The following is an 18419-nucleotide window of genomic DNA, read 5'->3' as shown; positions in this document are numbered from 1 at the left end:
CCCCTGATTCCTGGAGCCCTTCCTGGAGACGCAGTAGCCCTGGCAGACAAGCCAGTGTTGAGAAGTCAGCCTCACCACGACTGTTGGGAGATGCTGACCCGGAAGGAAGGTGGTTCGGCCCACCGCGGGAGGAGTGGCGGCCCCGGGTCTCCCGGAGTGGACGGGTCGCGGTGGCGGGAGAGCGCGGGCTTCTGCTGCCACGCAGCCTAAGGCACTTCCTCCCGCCTCTTCTCACACCTTTGCTCTGCGGGAAATCCCCACTGCTGCTCCTGTGAGTGGCTCTGTTCCCCAGGCCGCTGTGTGGCCGGCCCTTCTGTCGCTGGGGTCTCAGGATGCGTGCTCCTCTGAGGGGCCATCGCAGGTGGCCCACCCTCAGAGCTGCCGAGCCCGGGCTGTCGCCGTCCACTCCTGCCTTCCTCCTCCTCGGGGCTCCGGGCTCCACGGGAAGGGACCGTGTTTGCCGACTTTCTTACTGACTGCCGTCTTCCTGTCCCTGAAGACAGAGTCCACAGGGCAGGGCTGTGTGCCTGTTGCATTGTGGAATCTCCAGGGCTTGGGCGAGTCCGTGGTCAGAGCAGGTGCTCGTTGAATGTGTGTGGAAACGGCGAAGGACCTACAAGGCAGATGTAGATGGAAGAATACGGAAAAGCTCGCCACGACCCCAGGGCCAGCGGTGATGAGACAAAGGATTTCTTCTGGGTGCTGCTTCGTAGTTTGCTTAGTCCACCTCGTTTGCTATGAAGCATTACTTAGTTATGATGCAGGCTAACAAATACTGACACAGTAGTGACACAGAGTTGCATATCCTCCTCCTTTCTTGTTTTTAAAACACCACCCAGCATATTCGATTCTCTGCTGGACCGGTTTACACTGTGACTTGGAGACAGGGAGCCCTTACTCGAGCTCTGAAGAAGCTCACAGTGTGTGGTCTCGGGCTGCTTCGCTGATTGCCATGTGATTGCTCCACTGTAGGACGATGACCTGGAAACAGATGTGGACAAGCTGACCGCCAAACCTGGCCTAGACCGGCCAGAAGAGGAGCTGTTGCAGTATGAGGCGATGTGTCCTGAGCTCTCCTGTGGCTTCGAGGTAGGACACGGGCTGTGGCTCTGCCCCTTGCTGATGTGCGCCGGGCTCTGTGGAAGCGGGGAGGCCAAGCAGAGGTGTCCGGATGGAGGCATGGCTCCCCACCCCACCCCACCCAGGCAGGCTGCCTCTGGGGTCTTTCTGAGAAACAGGCAGAGGCCAAGCAGAAATGGGAGGGGGCGGCCAGGATCGATGCCAGCGAGGCCCTGCCCCGCATGGAGCCGGGGCACATGCCATCTGGTGGCCGACGTGTCCAGCCCCAGCACGGAGAAAGCAGACGCCATGGCTCTCTGGCCAGTGTGGAGAGTCATCCTGATGGGTTTCTGCAGGTGGCCGTGCTGCGTCCAGGCTCCGGCCTGGGCATGGCGGTGCGGAGCCTGGTAGCGGCTGCTGCTGGTGCGGCTGTTGCCACCAGGATAACAGATCTGCCTCTTATCTCTGACAGTCAGAATCATCGTAAGAGGCACTGCCTCAGGGTGCGGGGAGGCACTGTTGGGTGCAGTGAGGCCCCTGTTCCTGAGGCTGATCCAGCAGACCCCAGGCCAGTGCTGCAGAGGACTGCGCGAGGTCCCCCAGGCCTCCTGCCAGCATGGGCTTCTGGGATTCTGTCGTTTGAGCCGTGAAGAGTCGTCTTCCTTGGCTGGCAATGGACCAAGCTCATATTCTTTTCCATTTTAAACCCAAAGGAACTGGAGTCCCAGTCTGGAGATGACCTGAACTCTGGATGTGCCAATCACCAGCACATTCCGACTGCCGCCTCCCCCAAGCCGCGTTGCGTGGGTCAGGACCAAGGCTCCCAGGAGCGAGAAAGGGAAGACACCATCCAGGCTTCGCTTCTGAGGATGGTGAAGACGGCGGGGGCCAGGAGAAGACCTGCCACGACCCTGCACCCAGCTGGACAAGCCAACGGCCTTGGGACGGCCTCTCCTGGAAATGAAAGCCCCGGCATTCAGACTCCCCTCGAAGAGGATGCTCGGGACCTGGGAGCGGTCTCTTGCGCACGGCTGAGCGCTCTCCTCTGCACTGCGGCTAGATCCGGAGACACGGCCGACGTGCTGGAGGAGCTCCTGAAGTCACACCCCACGCACGTGCCTTTCCACGATCCCCATCTTTACGTGGCCAAAGCCAAAGGGACCAGATCTGTGGTGGACTTCGAGATGCTGGCCTTTCCCGATCTCTGGGGACACCGCCCACCTCCCTCTGCCCAGTCCATGTTGGAGCGCAAATGCGGCATCCAAAGGTGCCGATGCTACTGGCTGGAGTGTATTTTCTCTTTGAGTGTTTTTGTGGGTGGAGCGGTTTTACAGACAGTCCCGTTGTCTGCAGGGGTGTGAGCATTAGTCAGGAGCTTGCTAAACCCTTGGGAGGCTTGCCAGACACACAGGCTGGGCCGTTGCAGAGTGGAGTGCGGGGTAGTGACGGGCACATGTTTCCCTGCTACGAATTCCTTGCAGAGCCCTAATGCAAGCTTCCCTCACACCCACTGCGGAGGGCGACGTTAGGGAAAGGTGATCCAGTTTCTCCTAATCCCCAAATCTGTCTTCAGAGGGCGCGTTCAGAAAAGCCAAGAGCTGATTACTGGGATGTGTTTTCTTCAAGTTCGCCTCTGGCCTCCTGCTAATAGAGAGGAGCTTGCGTCCCTCGCCCGCACCCCTGACTTGTAGATCTTGGCTCGGTCAGAGAGTAATTCCACTGCATCACCGAGGAGGGCGGAGCAGCCGTCCGTCTCCGGGGCAGAGGCGCTGGGAGATGGATTACTCCCAGAGTGCAGGGAAGCAAACGTTGCCTTTGGCTCAGCACTGCGAGGTTAAAGTGAGGACTGCCCAAGCCAAGCAAGCGAGTGTTTTCCCTGGCAATGGGGGAGCGTGGAGCAAAGCATGCAGCCGTGAGGTTCGGTTAACCTGCCCTCCGTGTGCTCGCCAGAGCGCTCTCTGGACCACGGCTCCAGGCACTGCTCCCACTTGCGTTCCCGGCTGGCACCTCTGGCCCCATGCTCGTCGTCTTCAAGTTCCCGAGGTGGCCAGCACCTCTGGGCCCTGCATGGGCGGTCTCCCCCCTGAGTCAGGCCTCGCGCCTGCTCCTGTTCACCCTCCTCCCACCCCAGCCCAGTGCACTGGAGATTCGGGGGCGGGAACCTGACAGCCTCCCGGGGATCCCCCTCCCTCTTGCTCAGATCTCCCAGAGCCTGGGGCCCTCAGGCAGACGGCTGACCCCAGGCTTCTGCAGCAGACCGTGCACCAGCAACCCTTGGCGCGGGGACACAGGGTTTGCCGGAGCCTCCCAAGGCGCGAGGATGCTGCCACCTGAAGCCCGATGTCTCCCTCCAAGCTCTGTGCCGAGGGTCCTCTTATCCTTCCAGCCAGGGAAGTGCAGGCCGCCCCCCCACCCCCAGCCTGCATGCACTTGACAGGCCCCTGTCAAGCCAAGAAGCCTCTCGCTGACATCCAAGTGCGCAGCTTCCTGCTACAGCCGTAGAGAGGAGAAAGCAGGGCAGTGCTGAGTGCGCCCTGGACACAAGGTTGTGCACGGTTACGCCCCTGACTTCCCTGTGCACCTCTGGGCCTCTCCAGGGCCCTTCCCAGGTGACCGTAGGGTGAGAAGAGGGGAGCGAGGGTCGGCCCTTTAAATGTTTCCAATTTTCTCTCCAGGATCAAGATCCTGGAGGATGTCCGGAGGCTGATCCAGCCTAGTGATGTCCTAAATAAAGTGGTCTTCAGTTTGGATGAGCCTGGGTAGGTGGTCTCGTGCATCCGTGCTGTGGGGGGTGTGGGGGATTCTGCCCCTGGACTGATATAGGGCTATGTCACCCAGATAATACATTGCTGCTCCCACAAAGAGAACCATGAGCACTTGGGTTCAGGACCCACGAGGGGGCGGGCACTGCGGCACAGCTGGTAGAGCCACCGCCTCCCATACGGGCGCCGGTTTGAGCCCCAGCCACTGACTTCTAATCTGGCTCCCTGCTAATGGCCTGGGAAGAGCAGCGGAAGATGGTTGGCCCTGCACCCTTGTGGGAGACCCGAATTAAGCTCCTGGTTCTGGCTTCAGCCTGGCCAAGCCCTGGCCATTGTCACCATGTAAGGAGTGAATCAGTGGATGGAAGATCTGTCTCTCTGTAATTCTGTCTGTTGAATCAACAAACCTTAAAGAGAAGCTCTGTAGGGGAAGGGTTGTCTTTAATAAACTGCTCCAGGCACTGCTCCCACTTGCGTTCACGGCTGGCACCTCTGGCCCCAAGCTCATCGCCTTCAAGTTCCCGAGGCTGGCCAGCTGTGTCCAAGCACGCCCACCGTCCTGTGCTCACATCTTCTCAATTTCGTTCCAGGCTTTTACAGGACACTGATTCCAACAGCTTGAGGTTCTTCTCCAAGTTTGAGTCAGGAAATCTCCGCAAAGCCATCCAAGTGCGGGAGTAAGTGTGGGGAGCCGGGGCGGGGACAGGGCTGGGGGCCCTGAGAGAGAGATCTGTGACCCTCTCTTCCCACTCTCGTCCAGCGGCCTCCCGTAGGGGTTGGGAGCAGCCGTGCTGGGAGGATTACACCTTGGACGTTGGCAAACAGTGCCAATGCAGGTTCTTCCTCTGGGAGCTCAGATGTTAACCAGTGATCACCCCAGGGTGCTCGCGAGCTGCGGTCACGGCCGGGTGCACTGCTCGCCGGAGGTGACCGGTTATGAACACGGCTTACGTTGCAGACAGAGTCCGCAGTGGGGTGAGAGCCCCTTGACGGGAGACCTGTGTCTGACGGATGCCAGGCCTCGTTCTGCCAGCGTGGAGTTTGTGGGGCTCCCCGCTCCGCACCTCCCTGAGTCTGTTGGTCTCGCAAAAACCATGATGATGGTGCAACGTTTATTCAAGAGAAGGCGCAGTGCCGTGCCTCCCTGGCAGAACCTCTGAGAAGCCGAGAAGGATTTCGTAGGCCGGGGGCGCTGAGGGGACCGAGCCCGGGCGACGGCAGAGCGGGCTTGTCTCCCCGAGGTGTAGTTCCTTCTGCTGTGGCTGGGTGGACCCTGTTTCCTGATGCCTGAAGGCCAGATGCGTGCCTGGCTTCTGCAGGCGTGCGGGGGCCCGGACGCTGGGCTGGAGTCCGGCCGTGAGGGCCCTTCACCCCTTCCAGGGGAGACTGCGCGAGTTCACAGACCGCGCCTCTGTGGTTCACGCAGGCCGTGCGGCAGCAATGGCACCCGCCTGGGTGGGTTTGGGAGTTACAGAACGCGCTGAGTGCCCTGGGGAGGGGAGACGCAGTCGCCGTGAGCTCCTGTTCAGGGGTGCAGGGTCCCCGTGATGGGCTCAGCTCTTGGAAAAGCTCAGACCGGCTTTGTATCCGCCCAGTCATTCTGTTTTGAGGGAGGTAAAGGGTGTTTTTTATTCATTTACTTTTGGTACGTGAAATAGTTCACAAAGACAAGTCCAGGTCAAGGTCAGCTCGGCTCCTGCTTCCGTGGCTGCCACTTTCACTCCTGGTTCTCAGCACGTGTCAGGTGCGCCGGGTCCAGGAGACCAGGCCCGACTGGACGTCTCCTGGAGGGCAGGTGCCAGTCCGGGCTGTGCCTGGGCTGCTGGCCTGGCCCAGGTCTCTGCTCTGGCTTTCACCCATGTGTGGGATCCTTAACTAATCAGTGTGGGCGGGGTAGTGGAGCAAGAGGAAGGAAAACAGACTCCCCTCCTGCTCAGGAGTCTTGACTTCGGTGTGGGAGTAGAGATACGGGGAGGGTGTCAGGCCTTGCAGAGTTGCTGGGGCCAGGTGCCCCTCAGATGTGGCCTGGGGAGCCCCGTGGTCAGTGTGTGGTGATTCTAACAACCGTGAGAAAGGTGGGGCTGCCCCAGTGAGCCCCGCCCTGCTGACCTCTGTCCTACACCGAGCTGCCCTCCCCTTGGATCTCACTGAGCAGCCACGTGCACGTGTCTGGGGTCCGCCCTGGGAGAGGGTAGATGGATCAAGACACAACAGTGTTCTTTGTAAAAGAGCAGCTCAAATACCAAGGGGATGAGGCAGTATTTTTGAAGACTACGAATCCTGGTCGTGACGTGTAAATCAAAACCGCCTTGCTGATTCTGTGGGCAGAGTTCTGAAAATAATTAACTTTGGAGACAAAGCACCTGGGAAGACACAGGCGCGCCTGCCGCGTGCTCCGAGCAGCCTGTGTCTGGGTGCTGGTAACGCGGGCGGCCAGCTGACCCATGCACTTAGCATGTGTGCAACAGTTGGCCACACACAGGTTCTGCCTCAAAACAGAGAGACGGGACGGACAGCACTGTGTTGCCAGCCTGGTCCGTGTGGCTGCCCGTGGGGGATTCCTGTCACCCAACCAGTTCGTCTTTGCACACAGCCCTGCACGTTCAGGGGCTGCTTCCTGAGGCACAGGAAGAAGTGGCAACACCGAGGCAGGTGTGACTGAGTTTTCTGTGGGACCTGCACACTTCAGCTGGCCTGTGTCACTGACCCTTCTGGTACCGGGAGCCCCCTCCCCCACCCCCACCTTGTGCCCAGTTCTGGAAGTTTCCCCAAGGACCTCGAGGTAACCCTCCAACCCCGCTCCCCACTGCAGGTGTGAGTACGACCTGCTGATCAACGCCGACGTCAGCAGCTCCCAGCACCAGCAGTGGTTCTACTTCCAGGTGAGCCGGATGAGGGCTGCCACCCCGTACCGCTTCAACATCATCAACTGTGAGAAGCCCAACAGCCAGTTCAATTACGGTACGCGCCCCAGGGGCAGCGGGGGTGTGTGGGGGGCGGTTCTCAGTAGCACCAGGAAAGAGGCCACTTCTTGATGTGTCTGGATAATCAGCCTAAGCCCTGCTCGGTGCCCAGAGGGGCTGGCACATTTTGGTGGCCAGGCGTGGCACTTAGCAAGCTGTGAGCATGGAGGGGCGGCTGGGGACCCTCCCTCTACCCCGGACAGCTGACCTGCACAGGGCTCTCTGCTGCCTCCAGGCTCCCTTTTCCCACCTTGCACTCACTGAGGCTGCCGAGCCGGCTTGATTATTCCTTACCGTCACCTCCCAAGTCCCCTGGGATCGAGTGTTTGCACCTGCTCGTCACAACACAGAGCAGGAGCAATGGGACACCTGACATACACTCCCGGAAAACTGGAGAAACTTCAGACTCTCCTGGGTCCCTGTGGCCACTTTGGAGGAGACATCCAGGAGCCCACGACTGACCTGTGGCCCCAGTGTGCCTTCCTGCTGGCTCCTGCCTAACGGCTGGGTGCTGTCTAGGCCCACGCACAGGGGAGGGGCTGCCTGTGTTTCGTGCTGACTACAAAGCCCCTTGGTGGTACAGAAAGGGAAAATGTGGACTTGACCCTTGCATCCACTTTGTGTGGCTGCTGTGGCCATTGCCACAAACAAGATCCGTGCCTTCCCTCAGGCCTCTGGGGCCCCAGAGTCCAAGTGCGTGTGTCGGGGTGGCAGCCCAGGCGGTGTGCACTGCAGTGTTCCCCACGCGTGCATGGCTCACCGCCCCTCCCGTCTCTGGAGCCAGCGTAGCCACGTGCTCAGGGTTCTCTCTGCTCTTGTCCCACGGCTCCTCCGGGCAGTTTTCCCTTGCAAAGGGCATTCGGGATTTCATGGGGCCCTGGGACAGTCGCCTCCTCTCAAGATCCTCTGCGAGGCCTCTTTGGCCACGCCTGGTTCACACTCACGGCGCGCAGAGCCTGGGACCTGGACCTTCCCGGAGGCCACCGCGCAGCCTGCCCCCACGGCTGTGTCCCTTTCTCCTTCCTCCTGGCCTGAGCCCACTCTTGTTCCGTGCAGGGATGCAGCCGACTCTGTACTCCATGAAGGAGGCCCTCCTCGGCAGACCCACCTGGGTGCGGGCGGGCTCGGAGATCTGCTACTACAGGTAAGCCAGGATTGTCTTCGCTGTGTGGCTTTCCCACACCCGTGTACAAACCCCAGCGGCGTGGGCTTGAGTGCTGCTCTGTGGCTGTCCCGTCCAGTGGCAAATGCCCGCCCTTCAGAGGCACAGCAAGGCATGGCACCCACAGCCGACCCCAGGCAGCAGCCTCTGGTTTGCTGGGCGTGGCTTGTCCTCCTCCCAGTGCACTAAGGCGAGCAGAGCAGGCGCAACCGAAGCTCACGCACCACACCGCACTTCCTCAGCTGTTCCCACAAGCCTGGGAGGCGCTGGCCCGCTCTGCCCACCCGTGCTTCTCCTTCCCAGGGGATCACACACCTGAGCAGCTGCTGTGGGCAGGGTGATCAGGTGGAAGCAGAGGGGGGTGGGTTCCAAACTTCACCTCCAGCCCTTGCTCAGTAGCCAGTGGCGTCAGTTTATAATGAAGTCAAAACACGTTTATCGTGAGATGAAGGAAATGCGTTTGAGACCCGTGAGTTGATTCTGTATGCATTTTCCTATGGTGGAAAATACAATTCAAGTCTAAGAGACATAAAAGGATAGCAATTGTCAGGGCATGTAGGATCTGTTAGCTCATTGCCAGTTTCTTCTAAAAACTGATGGGCTGGTACTTATTTTCTTGGCTGAAGTCAGTCTTGGCTTAAAGGCCCTTAAAATTCTGTTACCACACATTCTAGAGTTTGAGGTTGTAGCACCAGTGGAGAGGGGGTGGGGGCTGTGTCATGGCATAGCAGGGTCAGCCGCCGCCTGTGAGTCCCGGCCGGTGCAGCCATCAGGGGAGTGAACCAGCAGATAGAAGATCTCTGTGTCTCTTCCTCGCTCTCTGTAATTCTGCTTTTCAAATACCTAAGTAAAGTGTAAGAAGAAAAGAGAGGGTGTGTGTCCCGGGCATCTGGGCCGTGGGGACTGAAGGGGGACGGGCAGGGCTCCTGCCGTGTGTCAGACGGAAGGCAGAGACCAGCATGGGAGACCGGGGCCGGGCTGGCCCTGGAGTGGAGTCAGAGCCGGCAGCCTCGGCCCTTGAACATGACCGAATCCGAGCACGGCTTCCAGACGTCCTTTACGACAGCAGCAGAGGCAGCAGCTTTGTTGCCTCCCGGTCACCTGAGTGCAGCTACCCTCTGGCGAACTCTGAGGATTCTCTGGTCTTTTTATGAAAGAGACGTGGATTGGAAGCCGCCTCAGGGTGTGAGAGAGGCCACGGCTGCAGGACAGGAGTCTGAAAACCCACATCTGTGCAGGAATGACCTCGGCTTCCTCTGAAGATGGTGACACTTGAACTCGGAGGACCCGGCTGCAGGCTGGCGTGGCTCTGGCACCTGAGAAGGGGCTGGGCGCAGGAGCGGCCTGTGTCCTCCCTGGTGGGTGCATGCAGCTCTCAGGACGGGGCCTCCATTAGCCAAAAGCAGAGGAAAAGTCCTAACCCGGGAGTCCAGCCCCGGCTGGAAAAGCAGATGTGAATGGCTTTCGGATTCATTAACAAGACAATTGTTGGGTGATTAAAGAGAAGGGCGGGGTGGGGATGGAAACCATGCGTGTGGAATGTACTCCCCAGCCCCAGTACAGCAGATGATGGGATAAGCCTGCTGCATTGTGCTGTGGCTTGTTGCACAATTATCACACATTATGTTAACATTTTCCAGTAATGGAGTCTAACAACTGGATGGATGTGTGCAGTTCCATTCACCCATGAAATCAGAACACCTCTCCCTGTTGTAACCGCCTTCTATTATGCAGTATCTCATGGGCATCCCAGTCCCTGAGCTGATCTGTGTACAAGGTTGTCTGGCCTCATCCTCCGCTTGACTTTGTTAGTCTGGGAGAACTCGGGCCCGCACTTCCTTGTCCATAGCATGTTGCTATGGTCCATAGTGTGTTACTACGGTCCATGGCGTGTTACTATGGTTCATAGCATGTTACTACGGTCCATGGCATGTGGCTATGGTCCATAGCGTGTTACTATGGTCCATGGCGTGTTACTACGGTCCATGGCGTGTTGCTATGCTCTGGCCAGCTGTGGTGTTCCATGGCGGGGGAACTGTAAGCGGATGTGGGAGGACTTTAAAATGCGCATGGAAAATGGAGTCAAAGGATGTTTATGTTGGAACAAAAGACCTCGCGACCCACGCACAGCTTTTCCACAATTCTCATTTTCCATGAACGTTAGGAAGGCCCTCCAGATGCCTGCATTTCAGTATTCGTTTTAGCACCACAGTAGACGCGTCTTTTAATTCCGTGTTCTGGGAATTTGTACCTCGGGTATACAGCGGCAGCGAAGGGCAGGGGGAAGGATTCATTTCCTTCAAGGTGGATGAGCCGTGGGGAGGGAGGCGGCCTGGTCTGCAGGTCACCCACAGGCTGCTGGGATATCACAACACCAGCAGCAAGAAATATGAACAAGAAATGTGAACAGTCTGGGATAAGCCTCACGTTCCGGATCAATGATTGCTTTTACCCAGACAAGAATTCTCTGGAAAGAGCGGGTGCCGCGAGTGGGGCAGCCCGGGTCTGTGTGGCCACTTTCTTGGTCGTTTGTGCTTGCGGTTTGTGCCGATCATCAGTGATGGCTTCCAAGCAGGGTTAGCGGCCGTCTGCATCCAGAGCTGGGGTTGCACTTGGGGGACGCAGTCTCCATTGGCCGGGACGTGGCCGCTCTGCCCTGTGAGGTCCTGTTCCGGCCGATGCACACTTGCCAAGCAGAATGTCCTCATTACGAGATTACCTGACTCACTGTGTCGTGCCGCTTGTTCATTCCATCAACACCCAGAGAGACAGGAGTTCCCAGCGGATTTCTAAGCACAGATGGAAACAGATTGGGCTCCTAACTGTGTTTGTGTTCCCTGCTCGCCTCATTGGAGGCTTCAAAGTACAGAGGTGCACTCCTTCCAGAGATAAAGGGCTCAGGGGTGGGAACAGAGGGGGCCGTTTAAACGTGGGTGGCTGGATCCCTCTGGCTGGGCCCCCAGCAGGTCTCAGGGCTCACCCAGGTGGTGCCAGGCTTCACCTAGAAGAACAGGCTTGGGGGGCAGTTCTTGGAAGCACGTTGCACCCTAAGAAGGGACCCTGGCGAATTACCCCCAACTCCTCTCGCCCTGTGATTCTCTGTGCAGTGGGGCAGGTTCTGCCGGCCGCAGCTGTTCTGAAGGGCCAGTGGCAGGAGACAAACACCTGGGAGCTTTCACAGCGCCCGGAACACAGCAGGTGCTGGAGGAGTGTTGGTCAGCTCAGCACTGACAAGGGGAGGAACAGTGTGAACTTTGGGCCCAAGGCAGTGAGGAGGTCTCCACCAGCTCTCCCCTGATTATTGCATGTTCCTCCCGGGGTTTAGACCCTCGGTTCCCAGGTGACCCTGGTCTACAAAGTCCAGAACGTCAGACTTCTTGCTGAATTGGCTGAAAGACCTCTTGTCTTTTTGCCCAGTGCCTAGAGGCCACTGATGACAATGATAAAAATTGTGGTTATGGAAGTAAGCCCCATGGAAGGTTGAACCTGTTTACCATGCTCACACGGAGTTTCTCAAGACGATGAACACGTGTGCACCTCCATGTTCCCATCTGTAGGATGTGTGTGATGATAGTGACCTTGAAGGATGTTGCTAGGATTAAAGTGGTTACGGCCATCCTAATGATTGCTCCTGGAGTTATTCTACAAACTTTACATGAGCAGCTGTTATGGCCGGACTCTGCACCCAGCATCAGGGTGCACAGCTGTGTAGCCCAGGCCCTGCTGTGGGGAGCTGGCAGTGAGGGAGGCACAGCGTGGCTGGGGCTTGCCACCAGGCAGGGCAGTTTGCAGGAGACCCTGGAGACCTGAGAGGCCGTGGGAGGTGGCTCTGCGTACAGAGGGAGGACGTGGGAAGCAGGTGGGACAGGAAAGATGCCTGTTACGGCCGTGAAAACCTCGCTGCATATGTTCACGTCTTAACTGGGAGGACAGAAACCGCCCACGGGTGAGACCGCGCTCCCATGGACAGCCAGAGTCACCACCAAGCAGAAGGCTTATAAACCAGAGGCCTGCCTAGCTGGGGGCGGGGCCGTCTCCTGGGCGGCGCCTGCTCCAGGTAGTGCCAGGTGACTCCACTGAGAGCAATTGCTCCAGGTGCAGGCGGGAGTTCAGACCCGGGGGGAGGGACGGAGGTGGCCCTCCCCCTGCTGAAGCTGCTTCTAAATGAGGTGGCGTCCATTCTGTGGTCCTCCAGCAAGTGTCCTGCGAGGGCTGGCAGGCAGCCTTGCCAGGACAGTCCCACCCCACCCGGCGGCACGTCAGGGCTGCGTCAGGCAGGTGAGAGGCCAGACTTCAGCAGCCGCAGTGACTTGGGAGCCGGGGGCCGGCCCGCCTTGCGCCGCTTCCCTTTCTGCGGCCACTGCTGTCCCCTCAGAGCCAGGGCTGAGTGGGGAGAGGCCCGGGGCCTCTGGGGATCTCAGCTGCCCGCCCGCTCTCCCCGTGCTCCAGTGGCTGCCATCTGCAGCGGGGCTTCCTGGGCTGTTCCAGGCAGGGTGGGGGAACCCACGGGGAGTTTGGCCGTGCCAGGGCAGACCCCGGCTCAGGGAGACCCCCGCTCAGGGAGCCCTCTCCCTATCCACTCCTTGGGCCCTCAGGACATTCTGTCCTCCAGTGGAGACAGGCCTTGCCTTCAGTGTCTGTCGGGGAAGAACATGGGGGCAGTGAAGGCCTGGATGTGTGCTTCTTTAGATTCCTGCATGCATGTGTGTGCTCGCTCACACGCATGTGTCTCCAGGTGATCCCTCCCCCTTCACATCGTCTCCACCGGCGCCTGCATTGTGGGGAGGGGCTGCTGACTGGGCACATGTCTGCCGTGAGCTTTAGAGCAATCTCAGCAGGAGAGAGACAGCGCGTGTGCGACCACAGGCCTCTGAGCTCCCCCTGCTGCTCTGCAGACTTCCCAGGGACCAGCATCTTGGCTTTCGGAAAAACTTGTGGGAAATCAGGAAGAACAGAGCCATGTGTTGGTGTCAAGATCTAGAAAACTCCATGGGGAGACCACCCCCTGGACGCTTCTACACCACAGGCACAAAGAAGCAGACTCTGCTGGGAGGCACAGGGGTGCACGGGGCTCTCGGGGGCTACGGCATCTTCTGGTCCCCAGTGGTCAGGGCTGCAGGTGGCTGTCAGAGGCTGAGGCTTGAGCAGTGGCTCCGGCCATAGTCGGCAGGGCCACCAGCTCATCCGACTCCCGTTCCTCGTGGTTTTCAGAAATACTTCTCGTGTTACAAAGCACGAGACGTGGGAGTTTCTATCCGCGTCTCTTACACACTTGCTCTTTTGCTTTGAGGGCGGCGTGAAGGCAGAGGAGAATGCCCCCAGCCTTTATGTTCTGCGAGAACTGCCTGCTGCTTCCTCCCCGCCGCGCCCTTTCCCCCCGCAAACCCCCGCAGCACCGTGGCCGGGAAGCAGTGCCGTGTGTTTGAGGGTGGCCTCGCGCGGTGGTGTCGGGGTGCGCTCTGGGTCACAGCGCCGCCCTGACGGCTGTCTCGGCATCAGCAGGCGAGAGCGTGGCTGGCAGCGTGCGGGGACATACTTCTAGGTGTGGCTTCCTCTGCCCGTTCCCGGAAGCATCGGGATTGATTCTTCATCCTGACGCAGGGACTGCGCCTTCTCGGGCTGCCCGGGATTGACCACAGTGGGGGACGCACGGGTCCCTTTGGAAACAAGCATCATGGAGTGACAGAACAGAGGCTCCTCAGCCGGAGAGATCTGGGCTCTGGTCTTGCAGCTACCGATGAATTTCTCCACGCTCTCTCCTTCATCCACACAGCAGGCTGCTGCAGTACTAACAGAAGATGATGTACGTCAGCCATGATTCAGAATTCAGTTCAAGCATGGATTTGGTAGATGGCCACGCAGCATCCACCAGCCCCTGTAGCCTAGGGGGGTGCCCTTGTGAGTCACAAAGACTGAAGACCCCATCTGCAGAGTTAACGGGGTACCCAGCAGTCCCCCAGGTTTCCAGCTCAGTGCCCACCCAACCCGGGTTTTCAGCTTCAGCAAGGAGGGGCCCATGGCCTGTACTCCATGTGGGCGAGGCTGGGGCAGGGCCGGCACTGGGAGCTGACTCTCGGCCTGCAGCAGGTCCACTGGTGCATTTCCATGTCTTCTGTGTCTCTCCTGTGTGTTTTGAGGGTCCTGTGACCCATATGTGGCAGGCGAGGGTATGCCTGCGGCCACCACACCTCATCCTGTGCTCCTCTCCTAGGAATCGCTACGTGCAGCCTGTGGCTGGTGCCGGCGGCGCACGCGACAAGTGCTACTACACGCTCACCTTCTCCATCACCTTCCCGCACGGCGAGGATGTCTGCTACGTGGCCTACCACTACCCCTACACCTACACGGCCCTCATGGTAACGTGCCCCTTGCCACGGGACTGGCGGCCGAGGGCTCACCAGGGCTGTCTTAAGCAGTCTGGGTATCCCAACAGGTGGGAGGGTGGCAGGCGGGGAAGGCCTTCTGGAGGGCGCCAGGGACTTGGTGGCTCTAGAGGGGCCCTGTCCCCTTCCCAGGACAGAGCCCCCCCTCCAGGGGACATTGAGAAGCCCAAGGCCTCTGCAGGGTGTGTGTGGGAGGTGGGGGAGTCTCTTAGGAGCTCTGTCTTCAGCCCTCAGGGTTAGTGTGGGGAGACTGGAGCTGAGCTGGGGTGGAGCTGCACTGGGGAGCTGAGGGCAAATGTGAAGACCCCTCACGGAAAGGAGCGGGGTGGAGGGCGTGGAGGAGCTGGGGAAGTCCCTGTCGGCCTCTCTGGTCCTGGTCTGGAGGCTGCTACGAAGGCAGGCACTCCCTCCAGGTCGCCCATGTGAGTGTAGAGGCCATCTTTCCCAGGCCATAGCAGAGAGCTGGATGGAAGTGGAGCAGCAGGGACTTGAACCAGCGCCCATATGGGATGCCGGTGCTGCAGGTGGTGGCTTTACCCCCTACAACACAACGCCGGCCCCCAACCTGTCCTTGTCGTACCTGGTGCTTACCTTGTGCCTCTGGGCCCCTCATGTTCAGAGCAGAGACCGTGGTCTGAAGTTTACAACAGACACACAGGAAGGAGCCTCTGGGGCATGGGGTTGTCACTGGAGAGAAGGCCTTGGAGGCCATGGGGTTCTTGTCTTCACACAAGAAAGAATGCCAGTGGGAGACAGCGGAGTGATAGGCTTTACTGGGGACAGGGCAGCTGTCAGAATGGAAACGACAGAGGAGCGCCCAGTCTCTCTGACCGGGGAGAGCGAGGTTTCATGGTTGAATGGAGAGAGTACACCTGGGCGGGCCAGGCGGGCGGCTCAGCAGAGAGCAGAGGGCTGAGCCCACAGTCTTTGTCTAGACCCCCTAGGTTTTAAGGGAGTCTGTTTACCCACCCCCCTCTCCTCCAGGACAAAGGATGGGGTTTGTTGGGTGAAACTTAGCAAGTTCCTCCCCAGATTTGCTGGCACCGGGCAGAGTAGGGGGGCTCCCCTTAGGGTGTCTGTGAAGGTTTTATTGCCCAGTGTTATCAGGTCAGGTAACCCCTTTGGTCCTGGGGAGAGAGAATTCTGGGAGCTTTCCTTAGGGGAAGGGCAGGGACCACCTGGGAGATTCTCAGGTCTGGGGGGGGGGGGGAGGCTTTGAAGTGCAGATGCTGGCTTCTGGGGTTTCCCAGTAGGTGCTGGTCTTCAGGCCTTTCACACACATGGGCTAACGTTTAACTCCCTAAGAGGGGCATTCATTCCACCGTGAGAGGAGGGGAACAGGAGCCAGCGGGTCCCCCAGCCCTGAGTCTCACTGAGGGCCGGGAGGGAGGCCCGGTAACTGACCCGGCCTGCGGGCTGTCCACTTCATGAGTGGCAGGAATGGATTCCTCCTGCTCCCGCCTGAGTAACGCGGGTTCCAGACGCCGTTTGTCACCTCCAAGTGACGGAACGTATAATCTCAATTTTAGGTTTTACATTTTGAATAACTCTCGGTCTCTGTCCTCCCTGGATTGGAGGCCATCGACCCTATGATTGCTCCTAAGAAGCCCTCCTGCTGTCAGGGTAATGAGTGCCTTCTGGATGCAGCTGGGTGTTTTTATCTCTGGACTTGTCCTGAGGAGAAAGGTTTTTCTCCCAGAAGATCCATGACACATTAACCAGGAAGTGCCTGGGCTCGGCGGCCTGGGGCTGTGCCGAGGGCTGGGAAACACTTTCCAGGGGAATTCACAGTTTGCACTTCTCTTTTGTTTTAAAAAAAGATTTATTTATTTACTTGAGAGGCAGAGTTACAGACAGAGGGAGAGACAGAGAGGTCTCCCATCTGCCACTTCACTCCCCAAATGGCTGCAACGGCTGGAGCTGGGCCGATCCAAAGCCAGGAGCTTCTTCCTGGTCTCCCACATGGGTGCAGGCCCCAAGCACGTGGGCCATCCTCCACTGCTTTCCCAGGCCAGCAGCAGGGAGCTGGATGGGAAGTGGAGCAGCCGCGACTGTAACCGGCGCCGGTGTGGGCGGATGCTTAACCCAGCGCACCACAGCCCTGGCCCTGCACTTCTCTGGTAATACGGATCACGCTGAGCACTTGCAGGCTTTTTTACTGGGTAGGGGGCGGGGGGCCTTGTGTGCTGGCTGCTTTTCAGCATGAATACAGTTTTGGAACTTGGAGAATTGTATTGTTCCACCATAATAAGACAATTAGTGCTTCTTCCTTCTCTCTGATATCTTCCAGATGCTTGCCAGCAGCTCTGTTGGGTAATTGGCCAAATTACAGAATTAAAATAAAGCGAAGAGAAAGAAATACCACATTGTTGTCGTTCTGAAGCAAACAAGGAGTTATGGTTTAATCCGCTGTGTGATGCCTGTTTTGCAGTGGCTGTTCAGTGTTGTTAGCCATGCTGGGTGCAGTGTCGGGACCACATGATGGCTGCAGGGACCCAAGAGCGATTCTCATGGGCGTCTCAGGAAATAACGAAGGGAGACTCACTGACAGCTCGCAGCCGCGAGAGCTGGCGAAGGCAGGGAGGCTAGCCTGGCGTAGACGCCACAGGCTGGGAGAGTTCAGGCAGTGTCCTCACTAGGCATGGGCCGTTATCTTCAGAGAAGGGGAGTGGGGGAGGGAGAGAGACTTAGGGTGCTGTATGTACGCTGTCTTACAGAGGGCTCCGAATTCATGGAGAGTTTAAACAGTGTCACATGGCAAATGTTGCCTTCCACGTGGGAGAGCGAGGATGCCGGAGCAAGGCGTGGATCGGCCTCGTCAGGCGATCAGTAGGCAGCGGCGGTCAGGCGCCCCGGGGGTTCCTGTTGAGGACGTGAGAGCGGTGGGCACCCTGAGGGGCCACGCTGGGCACGAATGGCGGTGTTTCCAGCCGGCCCTCTGTGTTCTGGCTGTGACCGGGGACAGCCACCGTCCGTCCCTCAGCCTCAGCCTTCTCGTCTGTGAGGTGGGCACACAGCAGCGGTTCCTCTGCAGGCCCGCTCGCAGATCACGTGATGGGTGCATGGGCTGTGACAAACTGGCAGGTGGGAAGGTTAATAAAGGGCCGGTGTCAGTACTGATGGAGCCATGGAAGCGCTGTGCACTTACTCTGTGGGATGATGTGCGATCGTTTTCTCTGACGAACTGAGTGGAAGATGTTCTATAATTTATAGTAAAATTAAAATTATTCCAGAAATCCAAATTAAAGACCCAACAGAAATGACTAGGAAGGCCACTCATGGCTCTCATAGGGTGGTTGGTGATCTTCCTTACTCTTTCCCAAAATTCTCAGTGATAAAAATGTGTTTAATTTTAATAGAAAAAGGATATTAATCCCTCCTTTCTTTATAGTCAGAGTTTAGTAATTTCTCTCAACTTGAAGTAGGTCCCTTTAGCTTGGGGAGAGCCGCATGGGCCGGCCAGGGGAACTCCGCAGGCTGGGCAGCGGTCACTGGGGTCAGCTGTTATCTGTCCTCTCGTGATGAGAACTCGCAGATTCCCGGATGAGGGTGTTTGCGTGGCAGCTGAGACCTGGGCCGCGCACGATACAGCAGCCTCATCTTCATCTTCGGGGCGGCCGTTCTGAGCCGGGGAGCGGCGGGGGCGGCAGTGGGGATGCTTTCCCAGTGCACAACGTTCTCGCTTCTCAGCAGCGTCAGCAGGGGCCTGCGGAGGTCCAGGGGGGCTTTCCTGGAGAGGGAGACGCAGGATGGGGCGCAGGCCGAGTGTGCTGCTCGGTGTCACCAGGGGCTTCCCCGCGAAGTCGGCCTCTTGGACACCCCGGGCTCATCCCCACGTTCACCAAGGGCGCAGGTGCCTCCAGAGGCCCCACTTCTCTCCTCCACGATCCCAGTGAGGTCTGGCGCCTCGGGGCCTCTCTGGGGTGAGAGGGCACATCTGCTGGGACCTCGTTTTCAGGGGATCAGGATAGAGCCATTTTTGCCCAGAGGAAACACGTGGACGCTCACAGCTGCTCTGCGTGTAGCAGGCTTCCGCGTGACAGGCAGCGGACGATCCCGAGCGTGGGCTCTGGCGTGCTCAGTGCCGTCA

The 18419-nt window shown here is 58.7% G+C and overlaps 1 protein-coding gene across 1 annotated transcript in view; it reads left to right on the top strand.

The window, feature by feature from the left end:
• Positions 1 to 18419, top strand: part of AGBL1 (AGBL carboxypeptidase 1) — a 599820-nt gene that overhangs the window by 92082 nt on the left and 489319 nt on the right. The window contains exons 10-16 of the mRNA XM_062204897.1: positions 973 to 1089; positions 1773 to 2326; positions 3735 to 3818; positions 4412 to 4498; positions 6634 to 6782; positions 7841 to 7928; positions 14158 to 14302. Of these exons, the coding sequence (XP_062060881.1) occupies positions 973 to 1089; positions 1773 to 2326; positions 3735 to 3818; positions 4412 to 4498; positions 6634 to 6782; positions 7841 to 7928; positions 14158 to 14302 (1224 nt within the window). The remainder of the gene's footprint in view (positions 1 to 972; positions 1090 to 1772; positions 2327 to 3734; positions 3819 to 4411; positions 4499 to 6633; positions 6783 to 7840; positions 7929 to 14157; positions 14303 to 18419) is intronic.

Source organism: Lepus europaeus, chromosome 11 (genome assembly GCF_033115175.1).
Source record: "Lepus europaeus isolate LE1 chromosome 11, mLepTim1.pri, whole genome shotgun sequence".
In the NCBI taxonomy this organism is placed as follows: Eukaryota; Metazoa; Chordata; class Mammalia; order Lagomorpha; family Leporidae; genus Lepus; species Lepus europaeus.
The sequence above is the reverse complement of the archived record's forward strand: the minus strand, read 5'-3'. Positions and strand labels throughout refer to the sequence as shown.